The 22,727-nt window shown below is 53.4% G+C and overlaps 10 protein-coding genes across 10 annotated transcripts; 8 read left to right on the forward strand and 2 right to left on the reverse strand.

Moving 5' to 3' along the window:
- Positions 1-919: 919 nt before the first annotated feature.
- On the reverse strand, positions 920-2,896 carry BKA78DRAFT_322925 (general substrate transporter). The gene is made up of 7 exons (XM_066889156.1): positions 2,801-2,896; positions 2,678-2,751; positions 2,259-2,631; positions 1,780-2,212; positions 1,355-1,730; positions 1,263-1,299; positions 920-1,212 (listed from the first exon to the last, which is right to left on the reverse strand). Exons 1-7 carry the CDS (start codon positions 2,853-2,855, stop codon positions 950-952), a joined length of 1,611 nt encoding a protein of 536 aa, XP_066740237.1. The 5' UTR covers positions 2,856-2,896; the 3' UTR covers positions 920-949.
- Positions 2,897-6,163: 3,267 nt separating this feature from the next.
- On the forward strand, positions 6,164-7,313 carry BKA78DRAFT_346363 (BTB/POZ protein; the record flags this gene model as incomplete). Its single annotated transcript, XM_066890521.1, has 3 exons — positions 6,164-6,366; positions 6,431-6,563; positions 6,630-7,313. The coding sequence occupies 3 exons, from the start codon at positions 6,164-6,166 to the stop codon at positions 7,248-7,250; spliced, it is 957 nt and encodes a 318-aa protein (XP_066740238.1). The 3' UTR covers positions 7,251-7,313.
- An 854-nt stretch (positions 7,314-8,167) lies between these two features.
- Positions 8,168-9,155, forward strand: BKA78DRAFT_298658 (BTB/POZ protein; the record flags this gene model as incomplete). The annotated part of the gene is made up of 3 exons (XM_066886944.1): positions 8,168-8,232; positions 8,283-8,466; positions 8,523-9,155. 3 exons carry the CDS (start codon positions 8,168-8,170, stop codon positions 9,153-9,155), a joined length of 882 nt encoding a protein of 293 aa, XP_066740239.1.
- Positions 9,156-9,806: 651 nt separating this feature from the next.
- On the forward strand, positions 9,807-10,667 carry BKA78DRAFT_355822 (BTB/POZ protein; the record flags this gene model as incomplete). Its single annotated transcript, XM_066891969.1, has 3 exons — positions 9,807-9,850; positions 9,901-10,033; positions 10,098-10,667. 3 exons carry the CDS (start codon positions 9,807-9,809, stop codon positions 10,665-10,667), a joined length of 747 nt encoding a protein of 248 aa, XP_066740240.1.
- Positions 10,668-11,585: 918 nt separating this feature from the next.
- BKA78DRAFT_355823 (BTB/POZ protein) lies at positions 11,586-12,425 on the forward strand (the record flags this gene model as incomplete). Its single annotated transcript, XM_066891970.1, has 3 exons — positions 11,586-11,641; positions 11,690-11,822; positions 11,892-12,425. The coding sequence occupies 3 exons, from the start codon at positions 11,586-11,588 to the stop codon at positions 12,423-12,425; spliced, it is 723 nt and encodes a 240-aa protein (XP_066740241.1).
- Positions 12,426-12,767: 342 nt separating this feature from the next.
- Positions 12,768-13,818, forward strand: BKA78DRAFT_355824 (BTB/POZ protein; the record flags this gene model as incomplete). Its single annotated transcript, XM_066891971.1, has 3 exons — positions 12,768-12,799; positions 12,855-12,987; positions 13,225-13,818. The coding sequence occupies 3 exons, from the start codon at positions 12,768-12,770 to the stop codon at positions 13,816-13,818; spliced, it is 759 nt and encodes a 252-aa protein (XP_066740242.1).
- Positions 13,819-14,618: 800 nt separating this feature from the next.
- Positions 14,619-17,182, forward strand: BKA78DRAFT_298662 (uncharacterized protein; the record flags this gene model as incomplete). Its single annotated transcript, XM_066886945.1, has 9 exons — positions 14,619-14,671; positions 14,725-14,857; positions 14,915-15,340; positions 15,477-15,841; positions 15,975-16,087; positions 16,288-16,390; positions 16,450-16,582; positions 16,624-17,122; positions 17,169-17,182. The coding sequence occupies 9 exons, from the start codon at positions 14,619-14,621 to the stop codon at positions 17,180-17,182; spliced, it is 1,839 nt and encodes a 612-aa protein (XP_066740243.1).
- A 228-nt stretch (positions 17,183-17,410) lies between these two features.
- BKA78DRAFT_360307 (transferase family-domain-containing protein) lies at positions 17,411-19,294 on the reverse strand. Its single transcript, XM_066892407.1, has one exon. It carries the CDS (start codon positions 18,981-18,983, stop codon positions 17,577-17,579), a length of 1,407 nt encoding a protein of 468 aa, XP_066740244.1. The 5' UTR covers positions 18,984-19,294; the 3' UTR covers positions 17,411-17,576.
- Positions 19,295-19,711: 417 nt separating this feature from the next.
- Positions 19,712-20,928, forward strand: BKA78DRAFT_322930 (uncharacterized protein). The gene is made up of 3 exons (XM_066889157.1): positions 19,712-19,787; positions 19,839-19,971; positions 20,022-20,928. The coding sequence occupies exons 1-3, from the start codon at positions 19,729-19,731 to the stop codon at positions 20,493-20,495; spliced, it is 666 nt and encodes a 221-aa protein (XP_066740245.1). The 5' UTR covers positions 19,712-19,728; the 3' UTR covers positions 20,496-20,928.
- Positions 20,929-21,167: 239 nt separating this feature from the next.
- Positions 21,168-22,551, forward strand: BKA78DRAFT_346366 (BTB/POZ protein; the record flags this gene model as incomplete). Its single annotated transcript, XM_066890522.1, has 4 exons — positions 21,168-21,214; positions 21,266-21,398; positions 21,448-22,186; positions 22,241-22,551. The coding sequence occupies 3 exons, from the start codon at positions 21,168-21,170 to the stop codon at positions 22,081-22,083; spliced, it is 816 nt and encodes a 271-aa protein (XP_066740246.1). The 3' UTR covers positions 22,084-22,186; positions 22,241-22,551.
- Between the last annotated feature and the right edge of the window lie 176 nt (positions 22,552-22,727).

The following is a 22,727-nucleotide window of genomic DNA, read 5'->3' on the forward strand; positions in this document are numbered from 1 at the left end:
GCCCGTCTGAGTCTCGCAGACAATGATGCCAAGAAATGCAGCTGCGGCTGCGGTGTTGTTTGGTGGATTCTAGTGACGGCGCTGGTGCAAAAAGCAAATTGTAAGAGCGAGGCGAAAAGCGAAAACTTTGCAATGTTCGGGTCTGTATTGGTGTCGCTTCTCTTGCCTTCTTCCCTTGGCCAGATCATAGCTATAACTACGGTACCACACCACCACCAGTATACCATACTCGGCAAGTTCCCGTGCACATGTACATGTACACCCAAACCCCCTGACCTGACCCGAACTGCCCTAACCTGACCTGCCCTGATCTGCCTTGACCTGAACTAACCTGGCAGGAGGGCAAGACAAGGCAAGGCAGGATGCAAGCGGCGCGGTGCGGGCCGTCCTCCGTCCTCCGTACTCCGTCCTCCGTACTCCGTCCTCCCATCTGACGTATGTACCGTAGCCGCGTCACGGTGCAGTGGCATGGGCGTTGTTGCGTCATTCTATACGCTTGAGTGGGTTGAGTGGGTTGAGTGGGTTGTGCGGGTTGTGCGGGCGCTGTGCTGCACAGGCTACATTCATCCGTTGGGAAGGTTGCTTTGAGGAAGTTGTCGCAGTCCGCAGAGGAGACAGAGCGGATCGCAGGTTACGAGCATCTGCCTTTGTTGCGAGAAAGCTTTGGTGAGTAGGATGGAGCGGGTCTAGACGGACATGTGCGGGTCAAGCGGGAGACGACGCAAGAGGGAGGTTGGGATTTGGGAACGACGGAATGAAATTTGGATATCTCGGCGCAATGATTGCAAGGTAGGAGAAGTGACTGACTGACTGGACGACTCCTCAACCGGCCGGCTTGCAGGCCGGCCAGCAAGGCAGCATTCAGCAGTCAAAGTCAAGCACAAAACGAAAGCCTCCCACTTCCCACCCCCCCCTTGTTGCTCCCCTTCGCTCTTCCCCCACACGCCCTCTAAACCTCCTGCTCCACAACCTGAATCTTGGTCGCGGTGGCGCCCGTCGCCTTGGCCACGTCCTGGATCGTCTTCTCGTCGGCGAAGCGGTCGTGCGGGACCCACTTGGCGCTGGTCTGGGGCGTCGTCTCCTCGAGCATGCGGTCGACCTGCTCGAGCGACAGGCCCTTGGTCTCGGGCACCATGAAGTAGGCGAAGAGCGCGCACAGCGTGCACGTGCTGCCCCACACGAAGAAGACCTTGGCGCCCAGGTTGCCCTCATCTGCTGCTCGTTAGTGCAAGTTGCTGGGGGAGTCAAGGGGGATCACGTACCGGCGTCGACCATGTAGGGAGTCACGTAGCCGAGGACCTGGAGGAGGGTTAGTATGAGTCAGGGGTTGGAGGAGAATAAGGGGCACACGTACAAAGTTCCACAGCCAGTTCGACGCAGTGGCCAGGGCAACACCCTTGGCACGGATGGGCAGCGGGTAGACCTCGCCAATGACGACCCACGCAGCAGGACCCCAGGTCGAGGCAAAGAAGAAGATGTAGATGCAGACAAAGACAATCAGGACAATGTTGGCAGAGTGCGAGCCGGCCGCGGCAGTGCCGACAATGGCGACGATGAACTCGCACACCAGCATGCCGAGGGCGCCGTAGATGAGCAGCGGGCGACGGCCAATCTTTTCAATGGTCCAGAAGGAGACGGGGGTCGAGACGACGTTGACGACGTTGGTGATGACGGAGATGAGAAACGAGTTTTCAATACCGACTTGCTGGAAGAAGGTGGTGCCGTAGTAGCTGCAGGATGTCAGTGATTGCATGTGTAGATGGGCAGAGGGAAACGTACAAGATGAAGTTGATACCAGTGAACTGCTGGAAGCACTGCATGGCGGTACCGAGGACGACACGGCGGAGGTTGCCGCTTGGCGACCATCCACCACTGAAGCAGTCAAGCCAGGACGAGTTCATGTTCTCCATCTCGTGGCGGTAGTTGGCAATCAGCTCGGCCAATTCCTGCTGCACAAAATCCGACTCCTTGGGCTGTCCACGAAGCGTCGCCAATGCTTCAGCGGCCTTTTCGACCCTGTCTTTCTTGACGTAGTAACGAGGCGACTCGGGAAGCAGAGCAAGACCGCCGGCCAGAATCAACGCCCAGAGGAATTGTAGGGCGATTGGAATACGGTAGCTCCCAGAGTCCATTCGCTTGTGGGTGCCCTGGTCGACGCAGGAGGCGAGCAACAGGCCGATTGTGACGGCGAATTGGTAGCCAGAGACGATTGCTGGTGGAGTTAGCCAGAGGCCAATTGCAGGTCTTGGTAAACTCACCTCCGCGGACGCCCTTGGGTGCAATCTCCGACATGTACATGATGATGGTGGCCGAGACGAAACCAACACCGAGACCAGCAATGATACGACCGGCAACCAAAAGACCGACTTCTGTCGAGGCAACCTGCATGATGACACCGACGGTGAAGACTCCGCATCCTGCAATGACAGTGTCGCGACGTCCAATCCAGTCGGAGACGGAGCCAGCAAAGAGAGCACCAAAAAAGGTTCCCGCGGACAGAATGGACGTGATCAGAGACTTTTCCCAGGTGTGGTACAGGTATCCGTTGTAGGCATTGGTGGTGTCGGTGGAATTGGGGTGGCCGAATTCAAGCTTGAAGTAGTCCATGGCCAGGACACCAGAAATGTAACCCTAGACACTGTCAGAAGGGATTGAAGTGAAGGCTCGGAAGACATACGGAATCGTAGCCAAAGAGAATACCACCAAAGGCCGCAAAAGCGCAGAGCAGGTAGGCCTTCATGGTGACGGGTGCTTTGCCATGTCAGTACCAACCAAAACAGCGTCCCCTGAACAAACATACCCTCAACACGGGCACCCGCGCCCTGGTCACGGTTCGAGGTCGGAGTAAACTTCATGCTTGCAGTGAGGATGAGAAGCTGGCCTCACGATACGAGATGGTGGAAAGCAGACAAAGGCGGAGGGCCGAATTTAAAGATCAGGAGCAGGACGCGACGGCGGGCCGGCACACGACATGCGCCTTTGGACAGTGACAGCTTCGCAGGCACGGCAGGTGACAGGGGTCTGTGCGGGCTGTTCTCGACCACAGGGCAAAGCATCGTCTAGGGACAAGTGTAGCGATTGTGGCTTTGAGATGCCCCCCGTTGAATCGCTCGCAGGTGGCACAAGGCGCCGGGGGCACATGTTTTTTTCGGCGGCGCGGGGCAATTGAGATGGGCGACGCGGCGATTGTGTCTTTTCATGGCCGGCGCCGCACGCCACAGCGTTGTCGGATAGGCCGAATACCTGGCCCCCAGAGGCGCCGGAGCCGATTCTCTCGAGCAAAAGACATGGCGATTTGCCGTGCGACCTTCCGTGTCAGGTCATACGGGCTCTTTGGCCGTCAGCAATGGAGAGACCCGGCGGAGGTTGTACTGTACGGTGGTGTAGACGGTGGGTCAACAGGGTGGTGAATCCTTTGGACGACGACAAAGGCCCGCCTCGTCAGACATTTTTTTCAAGCAAAAAGAGCGAGTGCTGACACGGACAAGGTCCAATTCCAATTCTTCGATGCCCTTGTGTTTTTTGAAATGCATTCGTCTTGATCGAGTCGAGCGACGGCCATGGCGTCGTCATGTTGTTGTCGCATGACGTCGAGATAAAGGGCGAAGGGGAAGATTCTTTGTTCCGGGGCGAAGCGAGAGAGGGAGAGAGCGCGGGGAGAATGGAATGGGGTGTTGTCAAGGGGTGGTCCGTGCTGGCCTCTCCACGGGGAAGCAGTCCCTGTCTGGGGCAGCCCCGCCAAACGAGGCCCACTCTCTCAACAACACCACACCCTGACCTCTCCCAAGTGCCGACTCGTCGGCTCCATCCTCTCTCTCGGCCTCGACCACGTGTGCCTGATACCTTAGTCGACACTGGCCCAGAGGCATGACCAATCCTTCCGTCTATTTCATCCCAATCCGTGCCGCATTCCACTTTTCCATCTCCTTCTCTTCTGTCTCTCGTCCTCTTCTCCTCGCCATCGCCAGCTTATCGCCCTCCGCCGCTCATTATGCGACTCAGCTATTAATAACCACGTCGGCTGCTAGCCCAATGACGCTCCTCACTCCGCTCCTCTCGCCACCACTGTTTGCTCTCTGCCAAATGACCACGGCGCCGCGCTTCCAACCCACCTTCTAGAAGCCTGCACACCGTAAGCAATAAATCTCTGCGCGACCGCCCGCAGCCCGCCCGGCCGACGTGGATCAATACACAAGCTCCTGAGCACCGCACGCGGCTTGTATGACCCGTCGCCCTCGAGCAAACTTTGCAGCTCGTCGAAATTTGCTCATGCTCTTCTGCCTCTCCTTCCAGGGGTCAAAGGACTGGCCCAGCGCGCCAAACTCGGCTCGGCGACAAGCCAAACAGCAACGCGTGACCCGTCACGCTGTCTCGTGATGCCCGCTGCTCGTTTTCTTTGTCGTTTGCCGTCTCTCATTGGTCGCTGCGTTTTACGAGAGCGGCGAATCAAGCTCAAGGCTGCCTGAGTTCTTCGGGCCCCCAGCCATGGGGTCGGAGTCCGACTCGGCCTTAGGCTCGGCCCTTGGTGGTACGACAGCGTGCCGGTATGCTGTGGTTTGCGGCTGCAGGGACATGTGAAGAGGGGTAGGTGGGCATGGTGTTCTTCTGCTGTTTGAAAATCGGGTTTGCTGTTTGGCTGCTGGAGACGGAGAGTGCTTCCCAACCTACTAACCACACGCAACCTCCGCCGACTCTGGGAGAACTCGCCACGACCAAGGAAATCTGCTAAGAGCTGTCTCTGTACTTTTGCGTCAGCTTTTGCGGAGCGTTCCCTTCGATTTCTGTTTTCCGCGTCGACATCTCGTATTTTTCGATAGGCGCTTTGGAATAATGCGGCCAGGCTGCGTGTGTGTTTCTAGTGAGTTACTGATGAACACGGTAGATGCTCTCAAAACAATTTCGAAATGTCAGTACTCCCTGCCCGGCGACATTCCTACTAACTCGCCATCCAAGAGCTTGGAAATGCATGCTCACCTTGCTCCTATTGTGGTTGCCAAACCGGCTTTCCACCACCATCTCTTCAATTCTTTTCCAATTCATTGAGATACCCCTGCTTGTCTGCAACCTCCTGGCCAGTATCCTTGTGTATGTTCCATGGAAGTTGTGGAGCACTTGTTTTCTGCGCGATTGATGCTTGCGGGGTTGTCCTCGGTATGCGCAGTATTTCCAAAGTATGATTTCGGGTCCTTGCAGTGCCCCGTGCCGTTGCGGGCTTTCCTTGTGTTGACCCCCTTTCCATTGTCCGCCTCATGTTTCTACTCCCTCTGCGCTGTGTACCTGGTCGAGGCTCTTCGAGCTCGTCGTCTTGAGCGAAACTGAGCGCAGACCGAGGCATTTCCTGGATCAGTTGAGAAGAGAAGACACGGAGATACTTTTCCTGACACGCATGATGGCGCGCCGCGAGAATTGGTCCTGGGAGCATACGAAGGTTGCGAGTCGCGTTCCAAGATTTTCGCAATCGTTTTGAGCCAGGTCGACATCGATCATGCAGCCTTGTGCGAGGAGAGCGGAAGATACACCTTTTGTCCAAGAATTGGCGCTCTTCGAAGGACCTCGGCCTCGGAATGGGATTCAGCGGCGCTGCTGACTGCTTAGCTTTCCTTTTCCTGTCTTCTTTGTAAAGTATTTGTAGCGCTAGACCAACACACGTGTTGCTGGTCGTGTGTCTTGTCCCGTGCAATTTTGACCAAAGAGGATGTCAGGGCTGCCACCGCGACAGGCGGTTTGAGCGCGGCAAAACGGCACAGCCAAAGCTGCGAGTTGATGGTGTGAGGAGGAAAGGCCTGTAAGCGCTTCTAAGTCTCGGTATGTCTGCAAGCTTTTTGGGATGTCTTACGTTGAGGTTTTCAAGTGATGCAACCACATCGAGATTCTCCCTCCATCTCAGTTACTTGCCCTTGGTAGATTCCCTTTTTCCTCGTGCGTTGGCTTTGATAAAGGTTGGTTGCTCGATTTCAAATGTTTTGCAGGCTGGGCAGGCGTGCAGTCACCTGCTTAGTCAAGTCTACTCAGTGTCAACTCTTCTCAATCAGACTCTTCCTTTGCACACTGCATCACGACAGTTGTTGAATCGCCTCTGCGACAGGACTTGGTGCAAAGTCGAGGGCTCGACTGCTCACTGTTTTGATCTAAACTTCTACTCTTTTGGGGCATCCACGACATCATGATGCGCCGAGAGCAGCCCCCGCCGAGTGAAAATCCAATCCTTCGACTCATCATGCGGAACCGCCGTCCCCAGCATGCGACACCGCCTGTCCACAGCCAGCATCAGCGCAAGCTTACCTCTGCATCCTCGCTGACTTCAGAAGAGATGAACGCCCTTGTTTCGTCCATTGGAGATCGCTGCTTTCGAGAGCGCGTTGGCGGGTAAGTCAGGCAAGAGCCAATGATTCGAACTTGAGCGTTTTGCTGATTCTTCGACGCGACGCAGCTTGCTGGAGACCGGACAGTACTCAGATGCGATGATCGAGTGCGAAGGAAACATCTTTCGCGTCCACAAGGCAATCATTTGCCCTCAGAGCGACTTCTTTGCCCACGCGTTTGATTCCAATTCCGGCTTCAAGGTAAACACAACAACGCTTCAAACACCTACGATGCCTTTCGCTGACGAGCCGACTCGCGTAATACAGGAAGCAAAGACTAGCACTATCCAGCTGCACGAGATTCATCCAGACACCGTCCGCGCGATCGTTGAGTACCTTTACCACGGCAAGTACGTCGAACCAGACTCCAAGGACGAGCAGCTCACGCTGGTGGTGAATGTCTATTCCGCCGCCGAGATGTACCAGCTTGTGGCCCTCAAGGAATACGCCTTGCAGAAGTTGAAGGCACGCGTCCGCGACGTATTTACCCTGGAGACTTTCCCTGCCGCGGTCAAGACCATCTACGAGAGCACGGTCGAGCAAGACCGCGGCTTGCGCGACGCCATCATCGACGCGGCCGTCTCCAAGATCGACGACATCACCACGCGCACCGACTCCAAGTTCAACGACACGCTGAAAGAGGTCGCCAGCTTCGGACGAGACATAATCCTCGGCCTGCAGAATCACCGGCAGCAGGGCTCGGGAAAGTCGATGCTTCGATGCCCGTCCGCGGACTGCAGCGAGATGAACGAAATGTGCGAGCGCTTCGAGTCGCTGACTTGGTATCCGTGCAGGTGGTGCTTCCGCGAGTATCTGGGCGAGCATTGGATGGGAACTTGTCGCTGCTTCTCTGATCAGCCGGGAGCCGTGGATTGTGATGACTACTGAGCCTAGTCTGACGCATGTGTCCGCCCAGCTCATTGCCATTGGGAAGGGCAAGCTTGGTGGACTTGGTTCGATGAAGGACTTTGGAAACAAGACTTGGGGTCGTTTCAACGTCGGAAGCCATTGGAAGAATCGCGGGCAAGGGAGGTACTGAGATTCATGGGTAATCAATAGCTTGCCAAAGCGTGCGCTGGAATGGACCAATTGGGAAGATAGTCAGAGTACCGCCCATAAAGTCGTTCCTCTTCTTCTTCATACTGCAGGTGCTAAGTGAGCAAGGTTAACCTGACAAAGATTGCTCCTGAGATTTCTATTTATTTTGCAAATTTTGCAGGCACCACAGCGGATGACGAATGAAATTGTTAACCCGAGAATCTCTATTACCAAGACAGAAGGCGTAGAGACATGGACTGTTCAAGCGCTTGATGCTCTGAACATAGAGAGAATTTGCTGTCTTAATGGGTAGTCACAGGGAGCATTCAAGCGCTTACTTCTAAGTGTGCGACGGCTTGAAGCTGAGCTCAAGTTGAGTTTCATTTATCACCCATTGTGGCGCGTAGTCACCTGCTTAGTCAAGTGTACTCAGTGCCAACTCCTCCTGAACAAATTATCTCCACATGCATCACAGCAATTGATGAGTTACCTCTCGAGTGGTTCCAATCCAAGCACTCAATTTCTCACCGTGGTCATCCGTTAAGGGAGCGGAGCTCTTTGTCTTGCAGCGACGGAAATTGGCAGGCTTCCTACTGACACCAGCCGACCTTTGCACCTGAGCTTTGCGCGGTCAAAATTTTGTCCTATCACCTGCTGGGCTGAGCCGAGGGCAGGCCACGCTCGTGGTGCAAGCATCCCGTCGCCTCTTCAACCCAACACCACAACACCTCTTCTTCAACGTCCACACCACCAACTCAGCCTCAGCGATGCCGTATCTTCTGCCCGAAGTGACGGGCGGGGAGAACACGGAATTCCATTGTAATGTTGGCGGGTAAGTCTCTGAGCAATTTGTACAGTTCAGGCTTCGCTAACCCAGCTCAGCCTTTTGGAGTCAGGTCTGTGGACCGACGCGACAATCGAATGTCATGGAGACATCTTTCGTGTCCACAAGGCAGTGATCTGTTCTCAGAGTGCATACTTCGCCAAGGCGTTTGATCCAAAGACTGGCTTCAAGGTACTTCAAAGGCCTCCCGACCCTCAAACCCTCAAGTCTCACCATGAGGCTGTATGCTTGACAACTCCTTGACGGACCGTTCCACTCACAGGCTTTTGTATTTACAGGAAGCGCATACGAGCACAATCATACTGCATGATGTTTACCCCGACACTGTCCGCGCAATCCTCCAGTATCTGTACCACGGCAAATGGCTTAGCCCGGATTCCGAGGACGAACAGCTCGTGCAAACCGTTGATATCTACGCAGCCGCTGAGATGTACCAGCTCGCCAGCGTCAAGTACAAAGCTCTGAACCAATTCCGCACGCTGGCGCCTCGTATGTTCGCCTTGCAAACATTCCCGTCGGCAGTTCAGACCATCTGTGAAAACACAAGTGAGAAGGACCTGATGCGCAACATACTGGTCCGCACGTCTCTGTTGAAGTTCGATGAGCTCCAGAAAAACGCGACGTTCAACGACACTCTGAGCCAAGTAGCCGAGTTTGGGAAGGAGCTAGTCCATGGCATGGGCCGGCAGTTGCTGAGCAATCAGTCGCATGTGGTGATCAAGTGCCCAAAGGCCGATTGTAGGAAGGAAAAGACGATTCCAACGGAGCACCTTACTTCGGATGGAGCGATACGCTGCCCGACTTGCTTCTATTACACCGCTGGCAGAGCCTGGGAACAAGTCCGTAAGGGAATCAGACCTCCGGACGGCATGACTGAGGCACAATGGCTGAGCGGATATGGACCGACGTGAGCGGCCTTGGCAGTTTGTAACCTTCACTTCTTTTCTTCTTGAACATTATGAGAGAAGACAGGCGGCACCTGCTTGTTTGTGCACAGTCTTCGGGATAAGTGTAAGGGATTGTAGAGACCAAGGAAGTCTCCAAAGTAAATCAGGGGCAATCAGAAACTTTAGAACGCGTTGAAACTTGAAAATAGCCAAATGGAAGGATGATCTGATTGAAGGCCATCACTACTCCTCTATCCACCTACTTGAGTGAACAAATCTGGGAGCTTGCAGACTGGTAGATGAGGCAGTCATATTGTTGCTTGATCAGAAAGATTGCTCGATCCGTCTTGGGCTGTCTTTGCCGCAAATTGGGATTGCGATTTCCTCTTTGTTCGTGATCTGGATCTCCTCCTACAACTCCGCAGCTCAGCCGAATACTTAAGGACTCGCCCAGTGCTGGTCAGCGCGCGATCCTCCTCAACCCTACACCACCTTCCCCCCGACCTTCTTCTCCTCTCGACCACAATCCTTTCGGCATTGGCCTCACCGGCATCTTCGACAACCGGCTTTCCAACGACCGACTTCAGTATCGACATTGGCCTCGCTGACAATCACCTGTCACTTCACCTCCTAACGGCCACCACTCCGCCGTGACCTGGACGAGAGATCTTCAAGATGGTTGATCATGGAGAGCGTCACGTCGCTCACGTAGTCCGCAGGTGAGAGTCGCAACTCTGGTGCTAAAAATTCTTTGACGCTGACTCTGCAGCCTACTGGATTCCGGTCAATACACAAACGCGACGATTGAGTGCAACGGTAAAATTTTTCCCGTACACAAAGCAATCATCTGCTCTCAGAGTGCCTATTTCTCGAATGCATTCAACTCTAGCCACGGTTTCCGGGTATGCCGTACTTCTTATCTTGACTCAAAGACAAAAGATATGCTGATGGTGAAGGCGCGTACAGGAAGCAGTCAGCAGCACTATCCACCTTGGAGTTACAAAAGCTTGCGTTGTGGATTCGATGGTCACATACATGTACACCGGCCGCTACCCACACTACGCACCTTACGACACAACCGAACTGCTGCATTGCGTCGACGTCTATGCCATCGCTGAGATGTACCAAGTCCAAGGCTTGAAAGAGTTCGCCACAGCGCATTTCAAGGACTGTATTGTCTTTAATCTGACCTCCACAATCTTCCCAAAGGTGGTGAAAGACATATACGAGAGTACCGTGGATGGGAGCCGTGGTCTTCGTGACGCCGTCTCCAATGCCGCCGCCCGCTCCATCCGCGACGACGACACCTTGAATAATTCTAAGTTCAACAAGGCTTTGGATGAAGTTGCAGACTTTCGGAAGGACGTGATGAAGAGGCTGGCCAAAGAACAGGCCGTGACTATCGAATGTCCCATTTCCACATGCGATTTCCAGATACTCATCAAGGCGGCAGCCCTGGATTCTGGTAGGGAGGAAATCTGCCCTGAGTGTCAATACCGCAGCACGTACTCATACTGGCATCAAGTCGAGGATTGACCATACAGGCTTGCTTTTGGAGTCAAGCTCTGCAGACATCAAATCATGCTTCGATAAGACATAAAGTGGACTTTCAGCGAGAATTGCAACATTGCGGGCAAGTATTGCGGAGAGATACTGGTATACTTCTCCCTGGGACCGGATAGACAGCATGCTGACTCCTCCACGTGCTAGGCGAAAACAAGACCACAGAGGGTGAGCAGTTCAAAGGGGGCTGGAACGGCCGCGCACAACTGCTCCCTGTGGTCCTCTTTGAGAGTTTCATACAAATAATTGGGATTTGGCTTGAAAATGCGGGATTGGTAATGGTTGGAGTGCCTCCGAGGCTCAGGGGCGCAAAAGTTATGGTTGCTGGAATGGGGACATGGATTTCAGGGGGAATGACGGAATTTGGAATCAAGTGCGTGAACTGAATGGGTTGCTGAATAGGCGCAAAAAGGGCCAGGGGTAGTCAGGGTACCAGTAGTACTCAAGATTCCGACAGAGTCCCCAAAAGAGACCTCGAAATGACCATGGGTCTACACGGGGAGCATCCAGGCGCCTGACCGACTGAAGACTTCAGCGTTTAAGCGCGTCAGCCGGCAAACTCAATGTAGCTTCGCAAAGGAGCGTACAGGGACCATTTCAATCTGGAAAACATTTGAAATGGCTCAGTCGAAATGACGTGACGATGCCGACGTGCGCGCCTGCCAAATGCTTGCGAGCCTCGAAAGGCAGTCGCGTCGGGTCAACGTAGGCAGGCGCGTCTTCCAGCGCGCACCAACCACACCAGAACAACCAACCCTGACCTTCGCAGCACTTTTCGAGTGCGCTCTTTCACCTCACTCATCACTTACAGAACGGCGTTTCCATCACAGCACAAGCCATTCCGCACCCAGCCTCCTCAAAGACTTGCCCGCAGCAGGTCATCAGAGCGTCATGAGCGCCTTGAATTCATCAAAGGACGAGCACCCTCTTCGGCGTTCCATCAGCGGGTGAGACCGAGAGCCACAGACATATGGAAATTTGCTGAAGCTGGCCAGGTTACTGCAGTCAGGTCTCTACTCTGACGCAACCATCGTATGCGACGACCAAACATTCCACGTCCACAAGGCTGTCATTTGCACACAAAGTGCGTACTTCGCTCGCGCTTTTGACAAAGACAACGGCTTCAAGGTACGTGGTTCACACGTCTCCCACTGCCGCAAGACGTCAAATTGCTAACTTCTTCGTGGCCCGATGCAGGAAGCATGCACCAATGTCATTGAGCTACAAGATGTCAGCTCCGCGGTCGTTCGCTCGATGCTGGAGTTCATGTACCACTGCGACTACACCAAGTGCGAAGATCCCAACGAGGACCTCATCGCGAACATTTACATCTACAACGCCGCTGAGATGTTCCAACTGAAGGAGCTAAAGGAGGCCGCCGCCCAACGTTTCAAGGCCGGAGCAGACACCATGTCTGGATTGCCAATGCTTCGAGCTGCGATCGAGTCGATATACGAGGGAACCGTGGAGCAGGACCGTTGCCTACGAGATGTTGTCGTCGAGATTGCCGTTCGCAAAATGGACAAGCTTGTCAAAGACTCCGACTTCAACGGCATCCTTGAGCGCGTCCCGACTTTTTCAAAAGATCTGGTCCATGGCTTGCATTCGAAGCTCAAAGAGAAGTCGGGTACAGCTTCCAAAAGGACTATTCGATGTCCCGGTCCCTTCTGCAGGCGCGAAAGGGCCTTCGACGCTGAGACGTACCAGAATGACAGCTTTTGGGATTACTAGCTGATAACCAAAGACAAGCTCAGGCTTAGGTGTCGGCAAACTCCCAGAACACCTGATTGATCTCGGAGTGCCTGACAGATTCTTCGGCTCGATGGATATATGTAGACGTGGCAATAGTGCCGAAATTTGCAAGTGGTTCATGAATGCTCCTCGTCGCCTTTCGCGTACCTCAGTTTTCATCTTTTGTGTTTGCTAGGTTGCATACGTCTCTGATCGTTAAGTCGCTTCCAGAAGCATTCGTCACCGGCGAAGCAAACTCCTAGACTCAACACCTCAGAGGTCCATCGCCTGTCCTTCTTTCCTTCCACCAACCGCTCCGGCACAGCCGACGACAACGAAACCATGAGCGACCGCCTCCGCCGCTCAATCAGCGGGTCAGTCTGATCACTGGCATCATCTTCCACGCTCGCACATACGGATATGGCTTAGACTGCTCGATTCCGGCCGCTATTTCGACGCGAAGATCGAGTGCGGCGGCGAAACGTTCCACGTCCACAAATCCGTCGTCTGCACCCAGAGCGAGTACTTTGCGCGTGTTTTTGACGAAAACAATGGTTTCAAGGTGAGTCGTCATGGACTGCAAGGAATCTCTGTGCATCACATACAGGGAGTGATCGGCTGCATCCCATCCCACCACTTCTCCATCGCACGCCCAGTCTTGTTGATCAGCGATGGCAACATCACGGCAACCGCGCCACACTCTGCTCTTTTCACATCTACGACGGCCCATTTTCAGCGTTCGAATGCTCCCCGTGACTTCACCTTTTGGGATCGTCAACCTTTGTTAACCATGACGCAGGAGGGACAGACAAGCTCCATCGAGCTGAAGGACATTGAAGCCTCCACGGTTCGCGCCATGATCGAATTCATGTACCATGGCGACTACAAGACCACCGAAGAGAACGAGATCATGCTGAACATCGACGTCTACGCCACTGCCGAGATGTACCAAGTTGAGGGCCTGAAGGACATTGCCGCGCAACACTTCAAAGTGGTGGTCCCCAGCTTTTTCGACTTGCCGACGTTCCCAGACGCCATCCGCGCAATCTATCAGGGCACCATGGAGGAAGACCGCGGTCTGCGCGACGTGCTCGTTGAAACCGCTGCTGGGAAGATCGACGAGCTCATCAAGGATCCTGTCTTCAACGCTGTCCTTGAAGAAGTCGGCGCTTTTGGAAAGCACCTGATCCATACAATTCATGGTAGATGGAAGACTGAAGAAAGATTGAGGATTCAGTGTCCAAATTATAGTGGTCGCGATGCGTGGGGCTCTTATCGCGGCTCTTGCGGAAGAGCGATGGCTATCAGCCCATCAATGATCCAGCAGGACTGGTTCGTCAAGTGTGACAGCTGCAAAAAATCATACCGTTTGACGGAATGGCAGCGAGCCTGACAGAGAGGTCGATTCTAGGACTTGTTGCGCATGTCCTCAGTAGCGTTTTTGGATATACGTCATCATGGGGAGTCATCAAGCGCTCAATGAGAAACAGCACATAAAAGCATGGCCAGAGACAGTACTTTACACTTTAGTTGATCAGCTTGACTATCGAATGGAAATTTGTCTTCTCCGAGGAAAGTCTGAACTCATTTGTGGTGACGCTGACGACTCGTTTAGCAACCGATGAGACTTCAACAACTCCTTGTCCAGTTTTCCAACAACTTGATCGTTGTCGAAATGCCCCTACGCTTTGAAAACCCTACATCAGCAACTTCACGCGCGAAGACTATTCGCACCTTGCCCAGACCCATCGTGCGCGCTGCATAGCAAGGTCGAGGTGCAATTCAGCATCCGATTCAGCATCCGGGGAGTCCCTGCAAGCCTTTCCGGGAGTTTGTGCATCAAAGCCGGCAGGGGCAGGTTCGCCTATCGTAAACTCCTTTGTTAGACAGACGCGTCGCTCACGGATTTTTTCTGAATTTGGTGCAAACTTTGTTTTCAGTCTCTATCCCTGCTTTCTGGAGTATCCGCGCGCGCTTACCGGTAGCCTGGAACCTTTCTTTCAGATGCCGAATCCCTGTAGACTCTTCGACAGACGTCTACCCTGGTGGGGTCTCTGTTGCTTTTTCCTTCCCGGCGTGTCCCTCTTCCAAAATATGTTTGACTTCGACAGTCCCTTCGCGGCTGATATTTGCTGACCTTCCATCAGCTCCGTGATCTTTGCATCCCAGACACGACGACTCAACTGATGCACCATGTCGTCTCAGCAGGAGGAGGCTCTTCAAAAAGTCCAAGGCGCATTCAAGAGGTAAGCAACACTTCATCGTGTGCATGAAAAGAAGCCTGGCTGACTGTACAAAGCTTGCTAGAGTCGGGAGAATACTCTGACCTGGAGATCCGCTGCAAAGACGACACGCACAAGGTCCACAAAGCAATCGTCTGTCCTCAGAGCGAGTTTTTCCGCCGGGCACTCAAGCCTGGCAGTGTTTTCAAGGTCGGCAGCAACTCCCAACACTGAAGGCCGGTGTTTTGTTACTGACGCTCGTGATAGGAGTCGGCAACTGGAATCGTTGAGTTGCAAGAGACAGACCCTGCTATCGTCCGAGCCATGGTGCAGTACTTGTACAATGGCGATTATGAGACTGAGGAAGAAGAAAACAGCGAAGATGCCGCCATTCTCCACGTCAGAGTATTCCAGGCGGCTGACATGTATCAAATCACTCGCTTGGCGGAGGTTGCCCTCGGTCACTTCAAAGTCTCATTCCGTGGATCTCTCGAATCAAAGAAAATCGCTCGGGTTGTTGACGTTGTTTACACAAGTACAGCTGCTCAGATCAAAGAGTTTCAAGAGCATGTGGTTGATCAAATTACTCCAAGCTTGGAAGAATTTCAAAACAATAAGACTGACTTGCTTGCGGCTCTTGAAGCGTCTCCAAAGTTTGCACAAGACTTGATTTTCGCACTGCACAAAAAACAGGTTAAAGAGATGGACAAAGTTTGCGCCAATTTGCGAGACTGCATGATAATGTGTCGCAAATGTTATAAAACCCCGTATGACAGGCGATTTTGGGATCCCTCCGCAGACAGGATGCCACTATGTTCGAAATGCATAGGGGTTTGATCTAGAGGATAATGCCATAAGTGTGTTCCTCTGCTTCCAAGAGTTGGAATTTAAGGGCCAAATCAGGTATCCAGCCAGAGACCATGACATTCGAGACTTCATCGTCGAGCATCTGGCTGAAGAGATAGAAGAGCCGGGCGAAGATACCCAGTTCTCTGCTGCATTGGAAGAGTCACTGGAAGAATTTGCTTCATTTAGGAGGGATATTGTCTTTGCCACGAAAGCTAGACATGCACGGCAGGTGGAGGATTTGCGCGGAATCTCCTCAACCTATGTTTTGTGTTGTGGCAATTATTACCGCGAGGTCTTCGTGTGGGCTTGGACAATGATTGACGATGTTGAGATAGAATGCCCGGAGTGTGGGGAGAGAGAAACGGCCATGCGGTGGTCTTACCAAGCCTGCTGATTCAATCGTTTCGTTTTTCGGAGGGACGTTTCCTACATCTTCTCGATGACGCGGTTGTGAGCGTTTACTTATCGGCTTCAAGAGGGAGCGTCGCGGGTCTCCTGCGGGAAGTGAGCTGCGCTGCGTGGACCGGATCCATGCTGGAATCATGCTAAAGCTCGCTACTGAGCCCAAGGGAAATGCTGAGTTGAAGGATAGTATGCTGAGGTCGGGTGTCGTTCACGAAAAAGATGTAGTGCTCCTGTGTACCCGTCCGGAACCTTTTTTTCAGAAGCCGAGCCCCTGACGACATTTTTGCTCAGAACTCATCCTGGTCGATAGATTCCGTTCCCCTCTTTGATTGGCCGTAACACGTGAGACAACGCGGACACTGCCCCTCATGTCAACTGAACGCTAGCCACCCGTCTTGCGATGGCCTGTCTTTCTGACGCCCAGCAGGAAGCGTGCAAAACAATGGGTCACGACGGGGCAGACATTTCCGGCAGCGTGTCCTTTCTCAGGTCAGTTGGATCCAGATGCTTGCCACACGCGAAGCCTCCAGACTAACGATTCTTTGAAGCATTTTGGAGACGGGCGAATACTCAGACCTCGAGATCCATTGCAAAGAGGACAGGTACAATGTCCACAAAGCCATCGTTTGCCCTCAAAGCGAAGTTTTCCATCGAGCTCTGAGACCCGACAGCGGTTTCAAGGTTGGTTTGCACCTTCTCCGTTGAGAATGCGTCTTTGACAGCGAGCAAAGGAGTCCCAAAGCGGCGTGATTGAACTCCACGAAGCAGATCCTGCTGTTGTCAAGGCCATGGTGCAATTTCTTTATCGCAGGGACTATGACGCGCCGGAACTCGATGACGATAACAATCCTGCGATATTCCACGCGAATACTTACGCCGCGGCCGAGATGTACCAAGTCCACGGTCTCAAAGACAGAGCCCTTCAACACTTCAAGTCGCATTTCCCCAGCTCCATCGAGCTTTTTGCCAAAATGATTGACACGGTCTACAGTACTACTTTAGACCAGGACAGGAGCCTGCGAGACTATGTTGTTGAACAAGTCGTTCGAGACATGGATAGATTTCGAAACCTTGCGGATCTGTCCCTTGCTATGGAAGAACAAGCCTTGTTCGGCAAAGATCTGTTCTATGGACTGCATGATTATCACATTACCCGTTTGAAGATACTGAATCGTTTCGTTGGACGGGATTCTATATGCCCAAACTGTCGCAAAAAGCAGAGTATCTTGCCCCACATGTTGTTTTTCAACAAGACTGTTGCGTGCAGGAGTTGCTTCATGAATAGACGCGCGGATGAATATCAATAAAGAAAAGCTTTCTATAATCCCAGTTCGAAGGCTTGCTCTGGCGTTGCGGGGATTTGTCTGGTCGATGTCCAGAGATTTAAATTTTGAGGCCTTTACACATATTCGAATTGGAAAGTTTTGGAATGTATGTACGGTTTGCTGCCACGTTTTCAACAATTGGTGTCGCATAGATGACATTCCATATCACACTCTCGGAGCATTGGATAGCCTCCATTGCTTCTGTGCACGCCTAAGCTGACCCAAAATCAAGAGTATTACGGAATGATTCGCCAGACATGCCTACTAGACAGACCCCCAATTTGGGTATTTCGCCCTTGTCCCGGGCCCACTGCTTTCTCAGCTTGCTAATGGCCTTCCAATTACCTCCTTTATACTTGAATCAGCCCCTTCCACGCCTCATCAGCCTTAAGGGCCTCCAAATCATCCCGGCGAAGCAAAATCGCCACCTCAAACAGCACATCCTCCGAACCACCAAGCGCCTTTCTCCGGGGAAGCAGCATGCCAACGCCATCCGCCTCCATGTAGGGCACCCTGACAAAGTCGGGCTTGCCACCAACGACGCTGCCGAAATTCAGCCACTCGTACAGACGAAGGTCGGCCCAGCTCGTGATGGTCAGGTCCCGCGAGTTAAAGAGGTCCCAGCCCGGGAAGATGGCGCGGTAATCGGGGAAGCGATCCACGCCGCTGTGAATCTCGGCAATGTGGCGACGATCAATGGTCTCAGTCGACTGGGAGCGGGCGATGGCATCGCAAACCCTCGCCAGGGCCTCGGTGCTGTGATGAGAGTCGGAGGCGGCGTCCAAGGTTCCGAGAGCGTAGAGAACGGCGTTGCCGAGGTAGGGGTCCGTCGGCTCGCAGAGCTGCTCCTGACTGATACGGGCCCGGCCGTTGACGGCGGTCACGAGCTTGCTTTGCTGGTTGGCGAGGGAGGGCGTTCGGACAATGCGAGCGCGCGTGACGACTTGCCAGATAAGAGCGCTGAGGATGTTGCCAGTAGAAGGGGCTTTCTCATTTCCACTCAATTTGACAAGTTCTACTCGCATGGCTTCGATCTTAGCAGCCGGGATGGCGAATAGCTTTGCAGTGGAGGCCGCAAATTCTGTCGGGAAAGCGGGAGGGGCCAGGGAGTACTCGGGATGGCGGGCCAGGAGTGCTTCGGGTGTCTCAGCCTTGAGGGCTTCCAGCTCGTCGTTGAGCGTTGCGGAAATTCGGTCGACTCTCTTCGGCGCCTGGGCAGAAACGGGGCCAGGAAAGGACGACGAGGTATCAGCGACGAGGTCGGCCCAGGTACGGAGCAGTACTCCAGCTCCAGCACCGTCAACAAAGTTGTGGTGCAGGCAGACTGACAATCCGACACCTTTGCCGTCGGAGAAGTCAAATACAGTAGCAATGAAAACTGGCGCGCCCGCTTGGAGGGCCGTCATGGGAGGTGTCGAGGGCAGGAATGAGGCTGGGACGCTGTCGAGAGGCATGCCTTTGGCAGCCAAGTCTTCGTAGCTTGCAGGGACGGTTCCAGTGCTGAAAAGCTTGGCCGATGAGTTCTCAACATCCCATCGCACTTCGAGGGTCGCTTTCTCGGCCTGGGGAGGCTCGATTCGATGGACTTGACCGCCTAGCCAGGGGAACTTCGTGACCAGCTTGTCAAGGCCGTCTTGAAGCTTTTGGTGGATGGCGGAGAGGTCGCTGCCATTGGTACGGAAGAAAATGTTTGCTTGAACGTAGGTTGGTGGCATAATCACATCCAGAGGAGAGAGCTTTTCAACGGAAGCGGCCATGATTGACGTGAGTGTTAGTGACCAGGGAGATGGATGTCGTTGTTGTGAGTTGGTTTAGACTGGAATACCTCCAGAGTTGTCAAAGGGCTACCATCTTCTATAAAAAATGGAAAGAAGTGACTGAGTCCACCCATTGATCCTCCGGATGAATTCCCTTTAGTTCTTGCCAAGTCTCCTTCGGTTTCGCATTGGTGAAGCTGACGATGGGAACTCGTACGTGCTATCGTGGCCTTTCAGGCAGCAGAATTCTGATTTGGTTCTGTCCCTTGGCATAATGCGGAAGCCTGGCGAAGATGGTGTAAGGTTCGTCTCTGTGACCTGAGCGCACAGAAAATGAGCGCAAATGAGCGTACCTCTGCTATTTTGACATGTACTCAGCCCCCGCGTGCTCGTCCTGATCAACTGGGCTCTCCTTGCCCGGGTCGTCCCGTTCCGGGTTCCGGGCCGTTTGCCCTGCAAGTGTTGGGTTCGGAACGTAGGCACACCCGAGTCGGCTCGAAATTTTGACGTAGGACTCCAAGAGCGTCTGCATCGCCTGGATTTCAGAGATTCTCAAGAAATAAATTGGTCTTTGATGAGATGATCAAGACTCTGTTGTTGCTGCACTCTGTCATTAGGACTGCAAACGAATTATGTCCCAAATCGGAAGGGACAACCCCTTGCTCCGACCGAGCCGAGCCGGTCGGCGCCCCCACCCCGCTGTCGGCATCCTTTGACTCCGACACCGACGACAATCGCTCTTTTGATGACGCCAGAGGAGTACTCGAATGCGCTGGAGGCGGTGAAAAGGGTCTCTTTTCGCCAGTCAGTTGAATAGAACTCTTCGAAGACGTTGCTTCTGCTTACCAGAGCCAGAATCTTGGATTCAGGCGAATATTCCGACCTTGAAATTCGTTGCAGAGACGACAGCTACAAGGTCCACAGAGCGATTGTCCTCTCTCAAAGTCCGGTCTTGCGCAATGCATGCAGGCCCGAATATGGCTTCAAGGTGTGTGGATCAGTCGCATTCAAAGCTCAGATCTGATGGATGGTGGCTAGGAAGCTTCCGGTGTGATTGAACTGCACGATGAAGATCCCTTCGTGGTGCATGCCATTGTTCAGCATCTCTATGGTGACGACTACGAGGCGCCGATGCCCGAGCCTGACGAAGATCCGACATTATTTCATATCAGCGTATACGGAGCCGCTGAGATGTATCAAATCAACGGTCTGAAGGATATCGCAATGATACACATCAAATACTGGTTCCCTGAGGCCATCGCGTCCAAAGAAATCGAGCAAGCCGTCGGAGCGGCGTACAGTATCACAGTGGAGCAAGATAGGCCCTTGAGGGACTACATTTCGCGGACTGTCTTCGAAAACATGGAGCAGTTGCGGGACAGTCCACAGCTTTCTGCTGCGTTGGAAGAATCCTCAACTTTCGGAAAGGATCTTGTCAATTTTTTCAACGCGCGGCGCCGAGACCAGGAAAAGTATGCTCAAAACATAGACGTACGGATGCTAAACACATGATGGGGGATTTGGGATAAAGCGTGTTGGGTGCAGCGTAGAAACCAACCCCAGCACTTGGTCCATAATGTAGAGCATATTGGCATCCAACTTCAAGGAGTACTGTCGGAATGGTTCGCCGGTAAAGCAGCAGCAGGGCGAAGTGGCACATGGATTGCATGAGTACCTTGGATGGAGAACGCGCCCTGCCGTCGGGAGACATGATGTCATGGCAGTGATTGGGAAGGTGGTTGCCCGTTTTGGGAGCGTCGTCGGGCGCAGGACAACAACAACACAACAAGTCTCGTTGCCTCTTTCAACTCTCCGTTTTCTACACAAACTTTCCTCAACCCAGACTCCGAAACGACCCGATCTTGCTGAGCTGTTTGCGTCGATCGACTCACTTTGCGCTCTGCGCGCGCTGCTGCTGGCGCATTCTCACCCTCCCATTCACTTCGATCGATTGCGACTGCAACCCAACTTGACGACCCGCACTTGACGTTCCTCTAGATACATCCGCCTCGCCCTCGAAACGTCCGTAGCAACGCGACTTTCAAAAGCGCTGAGCCTGTATCTGTTCGAGTACCACTCACTCTTTCCGCGCATCGTCTACGAGTCTCTGCGACAGCCTGGAACTCCCTGTCGCTGTCCGACCAGTGACCTAATATTCAACAGCGCCGGGCAAACGGATTCGCAATGGGTCCTCAGACGCCTTCTGGCAAGCTTGAGGGCTTGTTCCCTGGGTAAGTTGCCACAAAACAAGTAAACGTTTGGGGGGTTCTAACAGCTTCTAGCCTACTGGAATCAGGACAGTACTCTGACCTTGAGGTCCATTGCGGCGGAGAAGTCTTCAAGGTCCACAAGGCGATCGTCTGCCCACAGAGCGACTTCTTTCGTTTGGCGGTCAAGCCCGAGAATGGCTTCCAGGTTAGTACGCTTTCTTGGTTCTTGAAAACCACTGACAAAATATGTGCAGGAGGCTACTTCAGGCGTCATCACCCTGCATGATGCAGACCGTGACGTTATCAAAACCGTGATAATGTACCTGTACTACGGAAATTACCCAGCGGAAACGCAGCTGCGCGGAAAAGCCCCATTCGTCCACATCATGCACCACGTCAAGGTGTATGAAGCTGCTGAGATGTATCAGATGTCTGGATTGAAGACCCAAGCCTTGGAAAACCTCAGCTTTTTGACTCGCTTTGGACTCTGGGCGAATAGCGTCAAGGGAGACGACTTCGTCCATTTCATCGAAGCTGTCTATGACGCGACGCCCGTTCCTAGCGACCAGCTTCGAGCATTCGTCCTCGGCAAAGTTGCCAAAGATTTCGACGCACTCCGCGCAGGCAAAGGTCTTCCCAAGGCTCTTCATGAGAATCCACAGTTTGCGGAGGATCTTCTCATCACCTTGAACGAGCAACGCATGGCCGACCAGAAGTTGATGTCAGACTTGGTCCCAAGACTGCACGTCGAATGTTCGGCCTGCAAGGACGATTTCGATCCGAAGCTCAAGGACGTTTTGAGAGTGGGCGACCTGAGGTGCGACCTCTGCGACGCGGAGCGCGAGAGCCTGGTCTGGTCTCTTCCCGAGACTCGAGGCGACGAGCAGTAGGTGCCCAGCTGCAAAATCGAGGGCTACCATTCAAACCGACTTTTTCGCAGGTGTTACTTTTGAACATGGACAGCACCGCACGATACTCGGCGGCTTCTGACCGGTCAGTCTCAAATTGTTTCTATCATCCGAGAGCTGTGCTAATTTGCCAGTCAAGCATGCGCTCTGAGTTGCGGAAGCGCCTTTTGAACCCCGAATTGGCTTGGAAACACTGCCAAAGCACGCAACAACACGAATACCACTGCCCAAATACTCGTCGCACACGGAAAGGCGGTTGGATATCCACCGTCACAACACATTGTACATTACACGAGTCACACAGCTCCGCCCGAAGCGATGCCACCAGGAAAGGATGATGCATGACATGGAGTTACACCAGGTCGCATGGGAGGACTTTCGCATACTGGGCAAGGCTGGCACATGGCATCGGCAGACGGAGAAAGTCAGGTAGCAATAAAACCCGTGGTGAATCTGGCGCCCATGCAATGTGATTTGCTGGCCATCGACTTGCCTTGAAGGCTTGACTCTTCCTCCGGCATGGCAGCGCATCGTAAGCCACCAAGTGTAATGCACACTTTTTGAGAACCACACTCCACAGTATCAGAATTTGTAGGGTAGGAGCAGACCGATGCCTCGACTTTGCG

Source organism: Phyllosticta capitalensis (assembly GCF_038381095.1).
Source record: "Phyllosticta capitalensis strain CBS 128856 chromosome Unknown BKA78scaffold_10, whole genome shotgun sequence".
NCBI classification, from domain to species: Eukaryota; Fungi; Ascomycota; class Dothideomycetes; order Botryosphaeriales; family Phyllostictaceae; genus Phyllosticta; species Phyllosticta capitalensis.

What these genes read in the sequence shown, in the direction of transcription:
- BKA78DRAFT_360307 (XM_066892407.1), bottom strand. Translation starts at nt 18,983, where the DNA reads ATGGCCGCTTCCGTTGAAAAGCTCTCTCCTCTGGATGTGATTATGCCA.
- BKA78DRAFT_322930 (XM_066889157.1), top strand. Translation starts at nt 19,729, where the DNA reads ATGACGCCAGAGGAGTACTCGAATGCGCTGGAGGCGGTGAAAAGGGTC. An exon ending in AAAAGGGTCTCTTTTCGCCA is followed by an intron (nt 19,788 to 19,838) that starts GTCAGTTGAATA and finishes TACCAGAGCCAG; the next exon opens with AATCTTGGATTCAGGCGAAT. An exon ending in GGCCCGAATATGGCTTCAAG is followed by an intron (nt 19,972 to 20,021) that starts GTGTGTGGATCA and finishes GATGGTGGCTAG; the next exon opens with GAAGCTTCCGGTGTGATTGA.
- BKA78DRAFT_322925 (XM_066889156.1), bottom strand. Translation starts at nt 2,855, where the DNA reads ATGAAGTTTACTCCGACCTCGAACCGTGACCAGGGCGCGGGTGCCCGT. An exon ending in CGCGGGTGCCCGTGTTGAGG is followed by an intron (nt 2,752 to 2,800) that starts GTATGTTTGTTC and finishes GACATGGCAAAG; the next exon opens with CACCCGTCACCATGAAGGCC. An exon ending in ACCCAAGGGCGTCCGCGGAG is followed by an intron (nt 2,213 to 2,258) that starts GTGAGTTTACCA and finishes TAACTCCACCAG; the next exon opens with CAATCGTCTCTGGCTACCAA.